We start from the raw sequence: 20738 nt of genomic DNA, 5'->3' as shown, positions 1-20738 counted from the left end.
TCCCAAGACTACACTGGTATAACTGTGAATATTGGTTCCCAAGAATTTACTAGAATTGCTATTAAGTGGGGGCTTATTCCTTATTCTTGCCTTTAGATGGGTGAACCCAAATATCAGAGTCCTTAGTTTCTGATTTATTCCCTTGATGTTGGGATTCTGGGAGTTACTTCAGCCTAATCAAATAATCCCTTCAAGATTTAGGTCCCTACTCCATGGATTTAGGGGCTGAAAGTTTCTGCTGTACTGAGGGAGCTCCAGGATATACTGGGTGAGCATCCCTTAGCACTAGGGGACACCCTGAAGCTGATGTTCCCCAGTACACACCGTGGTGGTGTTGAGGATGATCTCAGGGTCATCGCGGTCATCAGTGGGGACCACCTCCCGTGGGAGTCGGGGCAGAGATGGGGTGGCTGGTGGTTGAGTCATCATGGCGACCTTCTTGGCCTTGAACAAGAACCTGGTGGCAGGGAGAGAGGCCAACATAAGAACCAGTCCTCCAGTCAGCTGACCCCCACTTTCCTGCCCTCCATCCCACCCTAACTCTACTCCCTCTCTGATTCCCCAGGCATTGCCTCTAAGGAGCTAGGATCCGCACTGTGCTGGCCTGGTCCATACTGGAGGTGCTGTGCTGAGTGCTGGTGGAAGCTGGTTCACCCCAATTTAAAGGTACCTCTGGGAAAATGGCGACTCCTTTGTGGCTGGCTCCCAAATATAGGGACACTCCAATTTTTACATCTTCATGGAATTTATAGCATGTGATGGAAATGATGGGTCTGCTTGAGGCCTGCCCAGATCCCCCCATACTCTGACCCCACCAAACCCCCAAGGGGCAGCTTTGGGTGATGGAAGGTTTCTCGGGCGATCGGGGCTGTGTAAGTGGGAGTAGCCCTCACTCACCCTCTCTTCTTGCTCTTCTCCGTGGCGGTGTCCTTCTCATTCTCTGCTCTCACAGGCTGGGCCTCTGCGCCAGCCTGGGAGGTGCTCCCAGGGGCCCCCTCCTTGGCAGTTCCCTCTTTGCCCCCCTCGGCTTCTCCCCAGCCCCCAGCTGAGCGCCGCAGGTTTTCATAGTCAGAGTCGGGTTCTGCTGCCCGAGCCTCATCCTCAGCAGGTGGCTGCAGGCCTGGGGGTGCCAGCGGGGTGGCCCCTGCTGTGCAGCGGAAGTGCTGGTGGAACTGGACGGGGAGACTGAGGCGGAGGAAGAGCATCTCCACCAGGCTGTTCTGGGAGCCCCAGGTACGGTGTGTCAGGCGCAGACAGGGAGGCGTATCCACAGTGCCGTCCACACGGGACACCTGGGTGGGGGGATGGGAAGCACTGAGCTGGGCAGATGACTTGGCCTGGTTACAGCCAATCCACCAGCAAGGCAGAGAGCACCTGTGGGTGGGGGAACCCAAAACTCTCCTCTGAGCAGAGGAGATCCCCATGGATATAGTTTGGCTGAGGGAGACATTCAGTCCTCTGTCAATCTCCTATGCTGTCATCTCTACATTGGTGATGTCCCAATATTTTTTTGTTTTGTTTTTGTTTTTTGGGACACACCTGTTTGATGCTCAGGGGTTACTCCTGGCTAAGCGCTCAAAAATTGCCCCTGGCTTGGGGGGGACCATATGGGACACTGGGGGATTGAACCGCGGTCTCGATCTTTCCTTGGCTATCGCCACCTCGCCAGCCGATGTCCCAATATTTTGGGATACTTGCTGGGCCCCATAGTATTTGGTCCCATGGCCTTCACTGGCTATGGACACTCATGGGGACTTCAGTGTTGTGGTGGAATTGACTGTCCCCCGTGGTCTCCTAGTGAGCCTTATAAATCAGGATTCCTGTTTTCATATAATCTGCCAAATAACATTTCTTATACCACCCCCAAGTAAATGTCTCACCTCAAAGGATCTCACATTTGTTTCCATGATCCATCCAACCATCCATCTGAGCTGTCACCCCCTTCCTCACCCACCTGTCATAGTCATATACTCACACCTTTCCGTGGAAGCATCCATCCATCTCTTCATCCAATGATTCACCTAATCTATCTCTATTACTCCCTCATCTGCCCATACATCTAACCAATTACACATTCATCCATCTATCCACCCACCGAGCTATCCATGCACTCACCCTCTTCCCCATCCCTCTATCATATTCACAAACACACCCATGCAACATCCATTCATCTCTCCATCCAATGATTCACCCATCTACCCCTCTACCCACACACCCAACCACCCTTATACTCATCCATCTATCCAACCAGTGAGCCATCTATCCAATTACTCTTTTATCCATGCATCTATCACAGCCATGCACACCTTCCTGTGCCCCATATAATCCATCCAGTCTATCTCCATAATACATTCATCTATATAAAATGACACCCAGCTATTAACCCAAAACAAAGGCACTCTCCCAATTTCCTTTTCCTTTATTCCTTTCCCTTTAATATATAAAGCCCACCTGGATCACTACCTTTCCCCTTCTGGTGCATTGGTATTGGTTTAATAAAGAAAGAGCAGTTTGGCTTGGCATGCTCAGAGACACTCTGAGGAAAAAGCCACTGGCTCCATAACTCTCTTTTACTGACTTGGATTATTACTCCTTCATGGCTGCCCTTCTTCAGACCTGTTCAACTTGGGGTGGAGATAGGGTATGTCGGGTGATTTCAAAACTTGGGGATTGATTTTATATGCTGGGGTGGGGGAACCCAAAACTCTGGATGGCAGCAACCAATCATCCACTGAACATCTGTTTCCGTATCCATCCCTCCTGCATCTAGACATTCACCACTCACATATCCATGACACCATAGAAACATGCATAGCCTTGTGCACAATCCACCCACTGATCCAGCCATCAATCCACCTGCTCACCCAGCCTGTCATCACACACACATAAACACGTACCTACATATGTACATGTACGCATACATATTGGTGTGTTTATACAAACATACATGCATACATCTATCCATGTACTATCCACTCTCTACAAATATTTCCTGAGCCAACAGCCCAGATAATGATTAGGAAGTACCAGGGTGCCCAGGGATTATATTTCTCTAAACCTTGTTCTAAACTGAGCTAGTGAGAACCAGAAAATTCCCTGGGGTTGGGGAAGGGGAATAACTTAATCCAGCTTCTCTCTTACCCTGTTTCACACACCAGCACCCAGAACCCTTTTAGGGGTGTAAGATGTGTCAAGGTGGAAGCCTGCAAGACAGCCTTGGGATTCAGTCATGCATGGTTTGGAGGAGGAAGAGAAAGGGATTCAGGAAGCGACGTGGGAGGAAAAGAAGGTGCTGTTCAGGCTCAGCACTGACCTCATAGTGGGGATGCTCCAGAGGCACTGGCTCAAACTGGGGGAGGCTTTTGCTGAACCATGTGGTAACCGGACGCTGCATGTTGATGGCAAACGGCTCAAAGCCTTCCTGAAGGCCACAGATGGCGAAGAAGCGCAGGGAACTGACGTCCTGGCCCAGGTTCAGATGCCCCACCTGGCCGGGCCCCAGGCTGCAGACAGGCAAGAAACCTGGGAGGCAGTGGGGGAGCGCCAGGGTGAGGCTGGGTGGGGGGCAATCCCATGGCAGGGAGGGAAGAAAGGGAGACAGGAGGGCGGTAATGGGGTTCAGGGTAAGTGGGAGGGAAACCAGGAAGGGCCCCTTCCACCCCGTGAAGGGTTCTGGGCAGAAGGTGGTCCTCACCATCCCCAATCTCGATGTCCCGGAAGGCCATTTCGGACCCCGAGTCAGACATCAGGACTTCCCCATTGAGGGTGAAGATAATATTGTTCTCAGTCAGGTCAATCATGCAGCCCACGACATCGCCTGACTGCCAGGGGCGCCCAAATGGTTCGCTTCCCAGGTGCCAGCGCTGGCCCTGCACGAGTTAGGGGGACAGTCAGAGCATGGGAGGCACCCAGAGAAAGGTCGTGTGCAGAGAAGCAAGGAGGGATACAGAAAGGCATGTGTGCAGAGGACTGGGGGTAGGACAGGGGGACAGAAGTGGGATCCTCCATGCAGCACCCACACCTTTCCCTCCATCAACATTCCTGACTGATAAATGGTGGGTTTCAACCCTTCCCTCCCACGAATCTTCTGCCCAGGTTTACTGTTTTTAAGACTGAGCCTGGGATACAGGAACCATACAGACTGCCAGAGGGGGGGCCAGGGCCAGGGACAGAAAGGGGAGATGACCTCAGAATATTCCCTGTTAGATCCAGCCCATCCCAGAACAGAGGAATAGATGCACGGACAGATGGATGAAGGAGAAGCAAGTGTTTATCTGGACAGAAGGTGAGAAGAAAGAAAATATTGGAGCTAGAGATCATTTGCTTTGCACATAGCTGGCCCAAATTTGATCTCTGGTATCCCATATGGTTCTCCAAGCACTGCTGGGAATGACCTCTGAGTGCAGAGCCATGAGTAACCCCTATGCACTGCTAGGTGAGACCCAAAAAAATGCAATAAATAAATAAATAAGAAGAGGAAAATCTGTCAGAATAATGCAAGGATGGAAAAAAACATAATAGATAGATGGAAGGATAAATGGGTAGTGACTGGATTAATTATGAATGAGTGCATTAATAAATTTATTTGTCTAGAGGGCAGCCAAAGACCTCTCTCCCTGACAAAGAAAAATCCACGAGTTTTTTTGTTGTTCATTATTTGTGTTTGGAAGCCACACCGGCACCACTCAGGGGTTACTCCTGGCTCTGCAATCAAGGGTCATTCCTGGTGGTGCTCGGTGGACTATATGGGATGCTGTGGACTGAACTCAGATCGATCGTCTGCAAGGCAAATGCCCTCCTCGCTGTGTTATTGCTCCGGCTTCTGCATTAATAGACTGATGAGATGATCAGTTGAATTACAAATTAAATAGGTAAAGGACTAAGCAAAAACAAACAAACAAACAAATGAATCAATTCAAACTAATAGTTGGTAGTTAAGTGATTATTGGGCAGATGAAAAGTAGAGTTGAAAGTTGGATGTGTGGGTGGATGTTTGGTCAGAGAGAGAAATGGATGATGGATGGAGACAAGCATGGACAGAGAGAGAAAGAGGAAGAGAGAGGAGGAAAAGAAGAAAAACAGGAAGCGAGGGAGGGAAAAGTGAGCAGGAAGAGCCTCCAGAAGGCAGCAGACAGAGGCCAGGCAGTGAAACCCAGGGGGGACCCACCCGGTGCCCGTTGAAGACATAGGCCAGTTCATCTGCTCCCAGCTCCACATCGGGCCGCAGCTCAGGCCTTGCCCAGCCTACTCGCATCTCACCGCCTGTGGTGACCGCCTCAAACTCGAAGTACCAGCGGCCACTCTGTACTGCGTAGGATTTCTCAGCCCTGAAGATGCGAACCCGATCCCAGCGAGACTGGCTGTCCACCTGGCCTGGAGAAGGACAACAGAATCAGAAGTGGGCACGAAGGGGGTCCCCTGGGCATGAAGAACTTATTGGGAGAGGCCAGAGGGTCCAGAGCCCTGTGTGGAAGGACTGCAAGACATGAGCAGTGGGAGTGCTGAGAAGGGCCATTTCAAGGGTGGGCAACTCGAGGGCCGCTCATGGCGGGGCCTGCAGTGAGGGTCAAATTTAAGGTCGGTATCTAGATCAGAGACTCAAGAGCAAGGTCGGGTCAGGGAGAGGATGGAAATGGGAGTGGAATCTGGGCGTTGAGAAATAAAAGATTGGCTACATGCTTTTGTTTGCTTGGGGAGCACACCCAGTGGTGCTCAGGGCTTACTCTGGCTCTGCACTAAGGTACCACTCCTGGCTGAGGTATAGGGGACGATATGGGGTGTTGGGAATTGAACCTGGGTCGGCTGCATGCAAGGCAAGGCACCTTACCCATGACACTATCTCTCCAGAAATCGAAGGCTGGGGGCTGGAGAGATAGCATGGAGATAAGGCATTTGCCTTGCATGCAGAAGGTTGGTGGTTCGAATCCCGGCATCCCATATGGTCCCCGAGCCTGCCAGGAGCAATTTCTGAGCATAGAGCCAGGAGTATCCCCTGAGCGCTGCTGGGTGTGACCCAAAAACCAAAAAAGAAATCGAAGGCTGGGACCACAGGCAGGGAGCCCTCAGCAAGGAAGCAGGGTGGGGGATTGCAGGCAGCAGCTGTGATCAGAGCTGAGGGTCAAGGGGATCAGTGGTCCCCAGAATCCAGACTGGAAGCTCCAGGGGGAGCCAAGTTCCAGGCAGGGCTCAGTTCTGGTGAAGGTTAGAGGTGAAGATGGGGTCTGAGTCAGAGTGAGGCTGAGGCAGGGAGGGTGTCAGGGTAAGGAAGAAGCCCAGAGGGGTTCAGGGTGCTCCGGATAGGGGTGGTGCTCACTAGGCTCCTGGTCGGGTGGCTCAATGTTGTAGCCGTAACCCAGCAGCGTGCGCACAGCCTGGCAGAGACTGTCGCGGTTGCTGCGCTTGGTGGCCTCGTCCAGCAGGCGGTAGGGCACGAGACGCGGGTTCCGGCGGGCCACGATGTCCTGCACGGCGCTGTAGCTCCAGCCCTGGCCCACGCGGTCCCGGGCCCACACGTTGTGCCCGTTCTCGGCCAGCCGGTCCACCAGCGTGGTCTGTGCGGGTGTCAGGCGCACGTGGCTCAGGTCCAGAGGTGCTGGCTTGTACCCGTTGTCCATCATGTACCTGGGTGACAGGGGGACCCTCAACACCTTTCAGCTCTGGCCAGGGTGCCTGGACTCCAGAATGTCTGACCATTGCCTTCTGACCTTGGGGCTGGTTCTTCGACTCCCTAGAATAGATTCTAAGGTGCCCAACCTCTGATCCCAGGACCTGTGGTGATCCCCAATGAGGGCTTTGCCTTCACTGATATCGACCCCTTCATCTTGTTTTTTTGTTTTGTTTTGTTTAATGACACTCAGGGGTTACTCCTGGCTATGCGCTCAGAAATCACTCCTGGCTTGGGGGGCCATAGGGAATGCCAGGGGATCTAACCGCGATCCATCCTAGGCTAACACCAGGAAGACAGACTTACCCCCTCAGTGCCACTGCTCCAGCTCCCATCTTGTTTTTTTTTTGTTTTGTTTTGCTTTTGGGCCACACATGGCGGCGCTCAGGGGTTACTCCTGAATCTGCGCTCAGAAATCACTCCTGGCAGGTTCAAGGGATCTGGGTCCATCCCATGAACACTTCATCTTGACTTTGAGAGCCCCAACCCACCTACCTGTGCTTGGGGTTACCCTGGAAGTATTTGAGGGGCCTTGTGCTCTGGAATCATCCTGGTGCAAATGTTCTCAGTCCTTAGAATGACCTTTCTTCCTGGGAGCCTCATTTCTTTGGGGGGGGGCACGCTTGGCATTGCTTGGGGGTTACTCCTGGCTCTGTGCTCAAAACTCAGTCCTGACAGACTCAGGGAACCAGATGGATGCCGGGGATTGAACCTAGGTCAGCCACATACATGACAAATGCCCTCCCCGCTGTGCTATCACTCTGCCCTGGAAGCCTCATTTCTGACCTTTCACCTTAACTTTGAGGCATCTGATTTCTGACCCTAGAGGTCAGACAAACATCTGACTTTAGGGACTGTGACCTCTGAGTCCCAGTCTGTAGTCCTCGGGAACTCTGGTCCCCCCATAACTTTGGGACCCCTTACTTATAACCTCAACTACTTCTCCCCTCTTCCCAATGAGGCCTGCATTACCCCCGCTCTGTGATTGTTCCTGAGTCTACTCTCACAATTATCCCTGGGGCCTCCTCCCACTTTCTCTGCAGGTTCGACCTGACATCTGGGATAGGGAGGTGACACAAGGGCTGAAGACAGCCCCCTCAATTCCCCAACCTCTCTCTAACCTAACATCCCTTTGTCTCCATCTCTGTCTCCCCAATGACCTTGCCACACTCCTTGCCCTCATCACAAGAACCCCCAGCCTGATCCCTAAACTCACGTTTTGGGAAGTTTCGTCTTCCTCAGGTTCTCCTCCGCCTTCTCATCGGCCATGCCCACATGGCAGCCCAAAGCCAGCAGTGTCCTGGGTGGAGGCCAGAGCTACTGAGGATGGGGCCCATTCCTGAGCTTCCTGCCACAACATCCCTGCTGTGCTCGATCCCCTTCCCATCCTGAAGGGGATGACCTGCTGGGTCTATCAACATCCTCCCTCCCTCTCTCTCTCTCTCTCTCTCTCTCTCTCTCTCTCTCTCTCTCTCTCTCTCTCTCTCTCTCTCTCTCTCTCTCTCTCCCTCCTTCCCTCCCTCCCTCCCTCCTTCCCTCCCTCCCTCCCCCCCCCCCCTCTCTCTCATTCTCTCTGCCTCTCATACCTGGCTTAGTTTCTGCCCCACTATCCCTGTCCCTCTCTGTTTCTCTTTGGTGTCTCTGTGTTTGTCTGTCTGCCATCATCCTTCCCTTCTTCCCTCCCTCAGTCCCCCATTCCTCCCCTGCCCTCACTTGAGCGTCTCCCCTGACATCTGCAGGTTGTAATTCCTCTCAGGCTCAGGCAGGTTGTGGAAGTCCACCAGGCATGGATGCAGCCTCTTGTTGTCATCACGGACCTAGAGGGGTGCAGGTCACACCCTCAGGGCAGGCACCCCTGACTCTCCCAAACTATGTCCTGCCTTTCCAGTGTTAGCCCACCACCCAGACCCTCGGGTGCCCAGAGGTCCCTTTACCCAGCACAGGTTCCTGAGTGATGTGGTTTCCCCATGCCCCATGCCCACAGCTCTCACCGGGCCATAGGTCCAGCCCTGCTCGATTCGGGTCAGCGCCCAGAGCTCGTGAATGTTCTCTGCCAGCTTCTCCCGAATTCTCTCCAGATGGGGAGGCAGGACAATCTGGGGAGAAGATATATGTCATGTTCTTGAGTCCACTCTGGTCTGCCGAGGTCCTCAAGCCTCTTCCCAAGGCCTCATACAGGCTGTGAAGACCAATTCCATATTCTGCATTTCCCTAATTTCGAGGCACCCCAATCCCCCATCCCCAGATTCCTGCCATGAAACCCAACTAAGGACTCATCGGAGTCCCAGCCCAGGGGTTGGAGTGGAGCATCTGCCTTGCAAGCACGAGGTCCTGAGTTCAGTTCCCATCAACACCCCACATGGTAAATTGCAATCTATCTGGCAGCACTGCTGTTTGGGGACCCTGTGACCCCCCCACCAAATCTGAGGTTTCCCTTCACTTCTGAGCACCACAAGCCTGTGAGCTCCAGCCGATGCAATACTCATAAGGGAAGAAAAGGGGGCAAAGAGTTTTTGGGGATATCTGTCTCCCCTCAATCAGGGGATGTGGGGTCACTTTCCACTATTCCCCAGTTCCTGACCTGGCCCAGCTCATAGGAGCAGGCAGGCAATATTTGCTGAGTGAGCAGCTGTGTCTCTTCCTTCTCCATGAATGAATGAAAACTGCCTGTCTCTTAGTACCCCGGGAACTTTTTTGTTTTTCAGAGGGGGCAGGAGAATTGGAATGCTTTTTGTTTGTTTATTTATTGTTGTTTTGTGGGGTTTTCTTTTTTTGGGGGGGGTCACACCCAGCAGCGTTCAGGAGTTACTCCTGGCTCTCTGCTCAGAAATCGCTCCTGGCAGGCTTGGGGGACTATATGAGATGCCGGGATTCGAACCACCATCCTTCTGCATGCAAGGAAACGCCTTACCTCCATACTATCTCTCTGGCCCCATTTTGTTTGTTTTTTAATTTGGGGCCACACAAAGCAGTGCTCAGGGCTTACTCCTGGCTCTACATGTAGGAATCACTCCTAGTAGGCTTAGTGCCAGGGATTAAACTCTGGACATCTGTGTGCAAAGCAAATGCCTTACCAGCCCCTGTACCTAGGGGCTTAACAAAATAAATTCTTATAAATGTCTGCTTTCTAGTATACCTAAGAGCCTGGTATACAATAGGTGCCTAATAAGTATTTGAACTGTTGGTGTTCTGCAGACAAAATATAATAACAGTTGGAGTTGAATGGGTATATGGAGGAAAGGAGGTAGAGGGTGAGGTTATCCAGGAGGTTGAAAGACAACTCATGAAGCTGACAGGCTAGGGGGAGAGGGAGTGTACTCAGCCCTATAGCAATGTCACTAATCACCCCTGCAATGATGTCACTACTCACCCCTGCAATTATGTACTACTGACCCCTGCAATGATGTCACTGTTGAGCTCTGTAATGATATCACTATCACCACTAAAATGATGTCATTACTCACCCCTGTGATAATGTCACCACTCACCCCTGCAATAATATCACTCAACTAAAAACAGTAACTGCCTGGTGCTGATGATTTATCCAGCACCACATGATGAGATGTGTCCCCTTTGACTCCTTTTTCTCTGAGAGGAGAAAATTGAGGCACAGAGATATGACGCTCCTGCTCCTGGTGGCCTCTTTCCTCCTGCTCCATATTCTCAGGGCTATGACAACTGAGCTAGACAGGAGATAGGCCCCCGCCAAGCATGGCAGATAAGCTGCCAGGAGTGAGTTTCACGCCCCGTCTGAGTCAGCTGTGTGAATAATAATGGCTATTCAACCTCTCTGAATTCCTTTCTCAACAGTAAGTGGGAGCCAATCACCTCTTTTCTTCAGAAGCTAATAGTCAGGACTCCCCCAAAACTGGGACTCCTCAAGAGAGAGACCTTGGCCTGCTTTCTGCCTCAGTTTCCCCATCTGCTTGGCTACAAGCTCCCCCACCCTGTCACTAAGGTAGCGGGCAGCACCTGCACAGTGTCCACGGGGCACGGCACAAAATCGGTGTGTGAGAGGCAGCGGCTGGGGCCCACGAGGTGTGGTCCCCGAGGCCCTTCCCGCCGATACTCCTTGATGGGCTCCAGGTGGAGTCGCTCTCTCGGGAGCACAGCCTCGTGGCACGGGGCATAGCCAGGTGGTGGGAGGAACTTGAATTCTCCATGGCGGCCCCCCAGAAGGAAGCGAACCCTAGAGAGAAAAGGGTCAATGGTGGAGAACCTGTGAGCTGCAGAGGAACCGAGCAAGTGGATGGGGGTTCTGGAGAAACCTGGGGTCACAGGGTGATGGGGAGGCTCTGGGAAGATCTGGGGAAACAGGGTAATAAGGTGGTTCTGGAGAGACCTGGGGTGTCACAGGGCTGGGAAGGTCATTTAGGAGTCCAAAAGGAGAGTCTAAGATCAAAGAAGAGATAAAGTGCTGCTAGGAATCACTGGAGAAACCCCAAATATAGGAAAATGGAGTCTCTCTGGAGACTTTGTGTGGGTCCTAGGAAGCTATTTTGGAAGAAACCCAAGGCTAACAGGACAGTCTAGGGGGGACAGTCACTGGGGTGTATGGTAACTCTGAGGCCATCAGTCACTGCCTGGGGTCACTGGACAAAGACGATGTTGTTGAGGGCCCCTGGGATATTCTGGAGCCACTCGAAGGTCATTTGCAAACACTGAAGTCACTGAGGGCTGTTAAGAGCGGGAGGAGTTTGAGTGGACACCTACACTGCATGCAGAAGGCCACGGTGGGTCCCCAACTTCACATGGCCCTCAGTATTGCCATGACTGAGACCCGAAGCACCCCCAGGTTTGGATCCCCCAGACCCAAAACAAACAAAAAGAGAACTTGGCATCACGGGGCGAGGAATGAGGCTCAGGGGGACAGCACCTGGCATGGTGCTAAGTGCAGTCACCAAAACAACATCATGGACCAATGGTCTCTGAGGATCATAGGAGTTTGGGTCATTAGCTGATCCCTGTCAGAGATCTGAGCTCTGGAGACAGACATCCTGGGATAAGCAAAGAATCATTGCAAGAGCCTGATGTCATCCCAGAGGCAGCTGCAAGAGTCTGGGCTGGGACAGGTTGTGAAATCTCTCAGGGACTCTTGGCAGGAAGTGTGCTGAAGAGATTCTGAGGTCATTGGGAGGACCCTGGAAGTGTCACACCTGGTCATGCAGGGACCACGGCGTCAAGGGGTTGGCCAGTCCATCTTGGGGGTCAGGCAGCTGGGCCCTGACCTCTCAGGAGGCTATGGGATGCTCAGAGGAATCTATGGGGACAGTCCCAGGTCTGGTGGCTGGGAGCCAGGCAGGGTAAGTCCTCACTTGATACCAGCCGAGAAGCTGACTACGGGGAAGAAGAGCCCGTCGAGGTTGAAGGCCTCAAAGACACCTTGCACGGGGCAGCCGTTGATGCGGAAGGAGATGGACGGCACGCTGAGGTCCAGGCAGCAACTGACCACGTCCTCGGGTGCCAGGATGTGCTGCCCCGGGTAGGTCACCAGGCGTGCCACATGACCTGTATGCCAGGGTCACAGGAAGGGGGAAGAGATCAGAGGCCCAGGGAGCAGGGACCTGGCTGCCCTCAGGTCAAGGTTCCTCTGAGATTAGGATCCTGAGAGCTGTGGGATGAGAGATGGAAGTTCTCCCAGGGATCAGAGATGGAAGTTCTCACAGAGTCATGCTTCTAGAACCTTGAGAGTCAGAAGTCAAAGATCAGAGGTCATGATAATCTGGGATCATCTCAGGAGGCTCTAAGGGTCTGATAAGGGCAGAATTCTGGAAGTTTCCCAGTGAGGGTCCCAGAAAATGAAGAGTAAGAACTCAAATAATGACCTTTTTCCGGAGTAAAAACCCTAAAGTGTGAGGAGTCTTAGAAGCTCTGTGGGGCAAAGCTCAGAGCTGTGCAACCAGGGGTAGGTACCTGTCCAGAGGTGGAGCCCATCAAAGCCGTAGGAGTAGAGGTCATCGCCCACGCCGTTGCCGCCCCAGCCCTCGCCGCCCCCTGGGTATGGGCTGTAGCCCTCTGTGAGGGCCCAGCCCACCCGCAGGTGCGTGGCCTGAGCTGTCACAAATGGGGCCACCTCGTCCACCATCACCTCAAAGTACCATTTGCCGTACTGCGTGGAGCCCTCAGCGCGGCCCACGAATATGTTGGGGCGAATGCTGCAGGAGAGATGGGAAAAGGGTGAGGAGATGGGGGAGAGAGACCACTGGGCCCAGGACAAGCACAGAGCCATGGTGGATAACAGAGAAAACAAAGAGCAGCTGACAGAGAAGAAAATGGAAAAGAGGTAGAGGCAGACGGAGGGAAAGACAGACAGACCCACAGAGGTAGAACAGTGTCAGGAGGGGGAAAAGGAACAGACACGAGTTTCTGGAGTGGGAGACCAGGGGTCTACCCAAGGGGTTCCGTGGGGGACAGACCTCTGAGCTAGGGAGAAGGCCAGGGTCAGGGGCCAGACCTGGTGACATAGTTGATGAGGTTGGTCTGCAGCAGGAGTTCTCGACCTGGGAGCAGGTTCTCCGTGATGAGATCTTGGTTGGAGCGCACAGCCACACCATTGCATACACACAGGGAACACAGCACCTCCAGCACCTAGGCAGCAAGGTCAGAGATTGGGGTGGGGTGCCTGGGAGCCCTCACCCCAGCAGAGGACAGGAGGTAAAGGACCTGAAGAGTCTGTCTGAGAGGTGATGACACCAGTGGGAGGTCACAGAAAGGTCAAAGAGAAAGGTCAGAGAAGAGGCTGGGAGCAGCTGAGCCACCAGGACCAAACATCAGCAACATCAGATAGGAGAGCATGAGGTCAGAAGTCAGAGGTCAGAGCAAATGGACCAAAGGGTTATTGAGTCCCTGATACAATGTAGGGATGGAGAGGAGATGTGAGGTGAGCAGGCTGCAGGCTTGGATCTTTGGAGGCCCAGTGGATCCCATGGGTAATCATATCAGATGGCTGGAATCATGTAGGGAGGGGCCGGAGAAATAATACTGTGGGAAGAGTATTTGCCTTGCACATGACTGATCAGGGTTCAATTCTCAGCATGCCCTATGGTCCCCGAACCTGACAGGAGTGATCCATGAGCACAGAGCCAAGAGTAAGCTCTGGCATAGCTGAGTGTGGGCCACCCTCCCAAGAAATAAAGAATCAGATGGTAGAGACCAAGAGGACCCTGCAAATGAGACAGGATACCTATGGCTGTAGGATGGAAAACTTTAGAGTATTTAAGAATCTAATGAGGTATCTCTGTGGCCAGAACCCCTTTAAAAACCACAGGCTTGAGGCTGGAGCAATAGAACAGCGGTAGGGCATTTGCCTTGCACACAGCCAAGCTAGCTTCATTCCCAGCATCCCATATGGTCCCTGTAGCTTGCCAGGGGTGACTTCTGAGCATGAGCCACCACCTGGTGTGATAATAAATAAATAAATAAATAAATAAATAAATAAATAAATAAATAAATAAATAAATAACCAGAGCCCTAGTACAGCAGGTAGGACACTTGTCTTGCATACAGCCAACCCAGTTTCTATACCCAACATCCCATATAGTCCCCAAGCCTCCCAGGAGTTATTCCTGAGCACAGAGCCAGGAATAATACCTGAGTGCCACCAAGTGGGACCCAAAAAACAAAACAAATGAATAAATAAAAATAATAAAAGTTGGGCCCGGAGAGATAGCACAGCGGTGTTTGCCTTGCAAGTAGCTGATCCAGAACCTAAGGTGGTTGGTTCGAATCCCGGTGTCCCATATGGTCCCCGGTGCCTGCCAGGAGCTATTTCTGAGCAGACAGCCAGGAGTAACCTCTGAGCAACGCCAGGTGTGACCCAAAAACCAAAAAAAATTAAAAAAATAAAAATAAAATAAAAGTTTTAAAAAATTTAAATATTTGGTTGAGGGGCTGGGTAGGTGGCGCTGGAGGTAAGGTGTCTGCCTTGCAAGCGCTAGCCAAGGAAGGACCTCGGTTCGATCCCCCGGCGTCCCATATGGTCCCCCCAAGCCAGGGGCGATTTCTGAGCACATAGCCAGGAGTAACCCCTGAGCATCAAACGGGTGTGGCCCAAAAACCAAAAAAAAAAAAAAAAAAAAAAAAAAAAATATTTGGTTGAGATGCTTGGATAGAGCAGGAAATACCTGGAATAGAAGCCAAGAAAAAGAGGGCATGAGGGGTAAGGGGCAGAGAGACTCCAGAAACCAAAGTGATGTTTTGCAGATTAGGAGTCCAGGTTCAAACACCCATATCACATGGTTGCCAAAGACTGCCAGGAGTGACCCCTGAACACCTAGCCAGGAGTAAAAGTAGACCTAGAAAACAGATGGGTATGATCCAAAAATTAAGAGAGAGAGAGAGAGAGAGAGAGAGAGAGACTAAGAGGACAATGGGTAGGGCATATGATATTCCCCAGCATATAATAATCCCTTATTGTGCTTCCTGCACTGTCAGGAATAATTTCTTTTTTGTTTGTTTGTTTTTCTGTTTTGGGCCACACTCGATGATGCTCAGGAGTTATTCCTGACTCTTTGCTCAGAAATCACTCCTAGCAGGCTCAGGGGATCATATGGGACACCGGGAATCAAACCTGGGTCCTTTCGGGGTCTGTTACATGCAGGGCAAACGCCCTACCGCTGTGTTATCACTCTGGCCCTGTCAGGAGTAATTCTTGAGAGCAAAGCCAGAAATAACTCCTGAGGGGCCAGAGAGATAGCATGGAGGTAGGATGTTTGCCTTGCATATAGAAGGACAGTAGTTGAAATCCCGGCATCCCATATGGTCCCTTGAGCCTACCAAGAGCAATTTCTGAGCATGAAGCCAGGAGTAACTCCTGAGCACTGCCGGGTGTGACCCAAAAACCACCAAAAAAAAAAAAAAAAAAAGAACTCCTGAGTATTGCTAGGTATGGGGTATGGCTCAAAACCAAAAACAAACAAAGGGAGTGGGGGTAATATATATATATATATATATATATATATATATAGAGAGAGAGAGAGAGAGAGAGACAGACAGAGACAGAGACAGAGAGACAGAGAGAAACAAAGACAGATATGGAGAGAGACAGAGAGATACAGAGAGAGAAAGCTAGGAAGTTGAGTGAGGAGAGAAGTTGAGTGACTTGAGTCATAGGGAGAGTTCAAGGTTCAAGGAAGACATGGTCAGGGGTCAGGTTCACCTTGTGGTTCCTGCCGTGCTTGTCCAGGAGGGAGATGATAGACTTGATGTGGTTCTCCTGAATGATGTTCAGGACCTCGGGACTCTCAATCAGGACACAGTACAGCACCTCCAGGATCCCTGCCCGGGGAGCAGAGGGACAGGTGAGGCGCTCCCCTGCCTCAAGGGAGGCCCTTCCACTCCCCTGGGCTTCTCCTACCAGACGAGGCCTCCAGCCTGTCCAACTTGCTGACCAGCCAATCCAAGTTGGTGGAGAACAGAGCACAATTGGTGCGGTTGCCACGGATCAGAGAGGCTAAAGGTGGAAAGAGGGGTCAGACTCGAGTTGACCCAGGGCCTGGGGTGCTCTGGGAGGAGACAGACTAGAGGAGGAATCGTTCCTTACCCAGAAGTTCATAAAGCAGGTTCACAATCTCTTTCCAGGACTCAGCGGCCTCTTCCCCTGCAAATTCAGCAAAGTGGGCAGCGGTGGTGTAGACATTCAGACGGTCAATGCAGTTCAGGACCAGGGAGAGCATCCCCTGGGGTGGAGAAGACAGGGGGTCACCAGAGAAATCCTAGACCTCTTTGCTTTTCTTGGGTTTTCTCATTTCTATTACTCTAATAGTGGTGTGTGTTCCCAAATCTAAAGTAGCACCATTATCTCTGTGTCCCCATCCCCTCATCACTCTTCCCTCCTATGCTGAAAGTCCTTATCAACATCCCAGTTTGTCTCTAACATCCTTACTGACATTCCTCTGAATTTCTGCTTCTCTTTCTAATCCTTTCCCCAGCACCCCATCCCTGGTTTTCATCTGCCAAGGTCATTTTCCACAAGGATCAGCAGAGATATTTTTTCTAATTTAAATCTTTGCCTTATTTATAAATTATAACACAGTGAGAAGCACAGAAAATATATCCAGTGGAGGTGTCAGAGAGATAGGACCATGGGGAAGGCACTTATCTTGCATATAACCAACCTGCATTTAAGCCCTAGCGCCACATATGGTCCTAGGAGTGATCCCTTAGCACAGGGACAGTACTAAACCCTCACCACTGCCAGATATGGCCAAATAATAAATTAAAAAATGTGATCAATAAGCACACTACTCATTGAGGCACATCACACCTTTCTTGGATCCAGAAAAGAATTTCATAACTACTCTTAGGGACCTTTCTAAAGAGAAAAATCCAAAAAGAAAAGCACCCAAAAATGCAAATATGTGGTCCTAAACAGACCCAGAATGTTCTCACATATCAATATCACCAGTAGAGTCTTAGAAATTGCAGCTTTTGTTGTTGTTGTTGTTGTTTTTGGTTTTTGGGTCACACCCGACAGTACTTAGGGGTTACTCCTGGCTCTATGCTCAGAAATCGCTCCTGGCAGGCTCAGGGGACCATATGGGATGCCGGGATTTCAACTACCATCCTTCTATATGCAAGGCAAACACCCTACCTCCATGCTATCTCTCTGGCCCAGAAATTGCTGCTTTAAGAGAAACAACATGTAACATAAGTAGGTCCAGAGCTGTCATTCAACTTGACGAAGATGAGTGCATTTCCTCAACAATGGCACTACATTGAGAAGTCTTTTTTTTATTTTATTTTTTTTTCTTTTTGAATTTAAGGTCATACCCAGCAGTGCTCAGGGGTTACTCCTGGCTCTGTGCTCAAAAGTCACTCTGGAAGGCACAGATGGGGACCATATGGGATGCTGGGAATCGAACCATCATCTGTCCAGGGTTGGCCATATGTACAAGACAAACACCCTGCCACTGTGTTATTGCTCCGGCTCCACATTGAGCGGCCTTGGAGAAACTGCGGGGATCTTTGTTGACAGTCTGAGAGCTGCAGCCAGAAGGCAAAGTGGCCTTGTCCAACCTCCCCAGGGAACAGAGCGGGTCAAATGACTCAGATGTTTTACACTTTGTTCCTACATGACTTCTCATGTACAGCCAAGGATTGATTTGGGAATTTCAACTAAATTTCAGCAAGATGGACAATGTTCCAATATAAAATATGAGAAGGATAAAGATCAGACATTGAGGTCTTCACAAACAAATATATAGAACATGGGCCATCTTGGAAACCCAGTCAAGTGAGAGAACATTGCCAACTCTCCCACAACCCTCTCTTCAGGGATAATCTTCATTCTAAACGTTAAAGAAATCCTTTCCTGGGACCAGAGCGATAGCACAGCATGTAAGATATTTGCCTTGTATGCAGCCAATCTGTGTTGAATCCCCAGAATCCCATATGGTCGTCCCCCCGCCCCGAGTCTGCCAGGAGTAATTTTTGAGTGCAGAGCCAGGAATAAAACAAAAACCAAAAAGGAAAAAAATAAAAGAAAGAAATCCTTTCCTTGTTTTTATTTTATCTAAGGCATGTTTGCACCAATGCAAATATCATTTACTTTGACTGGTTTTCGAATTTGGGATAATAGCAAGTCTTGTTTTGAAAATGGAATCTATCACTCAGTCTTAATGTGCCAAGATTTAAAACACACGTTGCCCGTGGCTGCATTGGCATGAGGAGCTCGATCTCACTGTTTGGAGAAACCAAGTGAGGGGCTATCCAAGGAGGTGATGAACATTTGGGCTGTTTCTAGTTTGGGGATCTACAAACCGTGCTGCAATGTGTTAAGAAAAGAAAATGACAGTTGCTAGGCTGTGACTCAAGTACTGGAGCACATCCCTTGCCTGTTCATGACTCTGGATTCACCCTTGGCATCATGCGACTCCCCAAGACTTGCCAGAAGTGGTCTCCACACAACAGTTCAAAAAGAGAAAAGAGGGGCCGGAGCAGTAGCACAGTGGGTAGGCATTTGCTTTGCACACGATCAACCCAGGTTTGATCTGCAGCATCCCATATGGTTCCCTGAGACTGCCAGAGGTAACTTCTGAGCACAGAGCCAGGAGTAACCCCTGAACACTTCCGGGTGTGGCCCAAAAGAAAAACAAAAAAGAGGAAAATGGCCGATGACCAGTGGGCTAGGCCCACCCTGACCTACCACCTAACCTTAGAGCAGCAGCCTCCCCCAGCCCCACCCACTATTGCATCATCCTCCTACAGGATCATACATGAACTAGCCCATGTGGAACCTGTTGCTCAGTACCAATGAGCTCATCTTTTCCGTCCCTCAAGGAATGGAAAGATTAGCTGCCCCAAGACCTTTTTCCATTCGACACTGGGAGGTGACCTGAGCCTGAACTTCTCCTCTCCCCACGTCTTGCCTGCCCCCTTTTTCTCTAGAATGCTCTTTCTCTTTAGATTGCTTCTTCTCGGGGCTTTTCTTTCTTGCATGGGACTTGTCTGTTCACGAACAATATTATAAAGCCCTTTAGTTCTGGAAAATGAGCTCACTCGGATTTTGGTTACTTAAACTGGCGACAGTTGCTGTCTGCAATCACTCATAACTGCTGCACTATGTCCCCTGTTGCCCCATTTGTTGGGTCCCTTTGTTACTCCTTTGTTGGTTGGTTGTGTATCCGCAAAGAGCTCTCAGAATGAGAAATTCCCATCCCCTTGTCCCCTTTGGGGGGGAGATCTTGGCAATATTTATCAGCAGCAAATAATCCACACAAGACAGGAGGGTTAAGGGGTAAAAGGTTGGGCAAAGAGAGTCCTTTGTCAGCCTGCTGTTAGCTCTAAAACACACCTAGAGCCAGCCAGCCAACTCTGGCCAAAGACCCTGAACATCTCGCTCCCAAACTATTTATTTGGCTCTCAACAGCGCCCCCACCTGAAAGATCAAAGTGGGACAACAGGCAAAAAATAATCTTATGGAAATATTTTCATATACAACAGTCCCCCTCATAAGAAAGACACAACCTAATTGCCATGGCAGTCTGTCCCTGCCACTCAGTGGCTATATGGCTGTAACAGACTTCAGCCTCTTCAGCTCCCAAGCCAATATACTACAGCCTGAGCCTTGTCCCTGCTCCACCCTGGTCCCTGCATTCCAGTGGTCCTAGCACTTCCCAGACATACTCCACTTCATGGTCTGTGCCCTTGCTCCCCAGGACACCCTCCATGTCCATGATCTCCAATTAAAAGCACACTGCATGGTCCTCTGAGCACCCAAACCCAAAAGCAACCAAAAACTGCAGCAACCCCAGCAGTGAACTGTGCCCCGTATGCCTTTAACATGTTCCCTCATGTGCCCTGTGTCTAATGTGCTCAGTATATGGGTGATCGGTCTGTCCTTTCACTCTGATGTCAGCTCCATAGACAGGAGTGCTTGTTTACAGCTTCCCAGCATGTTTGTGGAGTTCAGGACTGTTCCTTAACCTCCCAAAACTCTATCAGTACCATGATGACAACTGCTCATGGGGTAAGTGGGAGGAGAGCGTGGAGATGTCATATGGGGGAGAGACTAAAGTCAAGGTCAAATACTGACTTTTACATAAGCATCTACTATGTGCCAGGCTTTCCTCAAGGCTCTGCATAGCCTGATAGTAACACCCAAAACTAGGTTTTGTTAGCGCCATGGTCATTTCTGAGTCACTCCCCCACCACACTGGAAGTACTTGGAGAGGTAGGGGCCAAAATAGAAGCCTTTAAACAAACACACTTTGAACAAAAACACTCCCCCATCAGAACCTCAGAACCTCAGAATCCCCGAATTTAGTCTCCTCTTCCCACTCACCCCGGGATTAAGCGGAGCACCCCTATGCCCTGTTCCTGACCCCAGCTGAGTTTCCTCCCTCTACTGCCTGCTCTGCTGCCCTTAGATTCCACTTGGGTTCATTCCTCTCACCTCACAGGCACCCCCAGTGAAGCTGCCCTATTTCCTTTCACCCCTTTCTAAGATCAGAACTCAGCCCAGGGCTGCACCTAGGTACCCCAACCTCTTCTGGGCTGAAGCTGCCCTGCTTCCTCTCTGGGGGTTCTTCATGCTTTTATAGGCTCACCCCTGCCCCATCATATACCACACCCC

At 50.8% G+C, this 20738-nt stretch overlaps 1 protein-coding gene across 1 annotated transcript in view; it reads right to left on the bottom strand.

The window, feature by feature from the left end:
- RYR1 (ryanodine receptor 1) overlaps nucleotides 1-20738 on the bottom strand; it is a 122005-nt gene that overhangs the window by 80596 nt on the left and 20671 nt on the right. Inside the window, exons 16-31 of the mRNA XM_049787473.1 lie at nucleotides 16206-16341; nucleotides 16020-16115; nucleotides 15822-15940; nucleotides 13119-13252; nucleotides 12578-12819; nucleotides 11980-12172; nucleotides 10637-10853; nucleotides 8656-8760; nucleotides 8378-8481; nucleotides 7881-7964; nucleotides 6314-6621; nucleotides 5168-5373; nucleotides 3695-3869; nucleotides 3314-3522; nucleotides 898-1292; nucleotides 325-457 (exon numbers count right to left, since the gene is read on the bottom strand). Of these exons, the coding sequence (XP_049643430.1) occupies nucleotides 325-457; nucleotides 898-1292; nucleotides 3314-3522; nucleotides 3695-3869; nucleotides 5168-5373; nucleotides 6314-6621; nucleotides 7881-7964; nucleotides 8378-8481; nucleotides 8656-8760; nucleotides 10637-10853; nucleotides 11980-12172; nucleotides 12578-12819; nucleotides 13119-13252; nucleotides 15822-15940; nucleotides 16020-16115; nucleotides 16206-16341 (2856 nt within the window). The remainder of the gene's footprint in view (nucleotides 1-324; nucleotides 458-897; nucleotides 1293-3313; nucleotides 3523-3694; nucleotides 3870-5167; nucleotides 5374-6313; nucleotides 6622-7880; nucleotides 7965-8377; nucleotides 8482-8655; nucleotides 8761-10636; nucleotides 10854-11979; nucleotides 12173-12577; nucleotides 12820-13118; nucleotides 13253-15821; nucleotides 15941-16019; nucleotides 16116-16205; nucleotides 16342-20738) is intronic.

The sequence above is a fragment of the Suncus etruscus genome, chromosome 14 (assembly GCF_024139225.1).
Source record: "Suncus etruscus isolate mSunEtr1 chromosome 14, mSunEtr1.pri.cur, whole genome shotgun sequence".
Taxonomy (NCBI): Eukaryota; Metazoa; Chordata; class Mammalia; order Eulipotyphla; family Soricidae; genus Suncus; species Suncus etruscus.
This window is presented reverse-complemented; position numbering and strand designations above follow the sequence as displayed.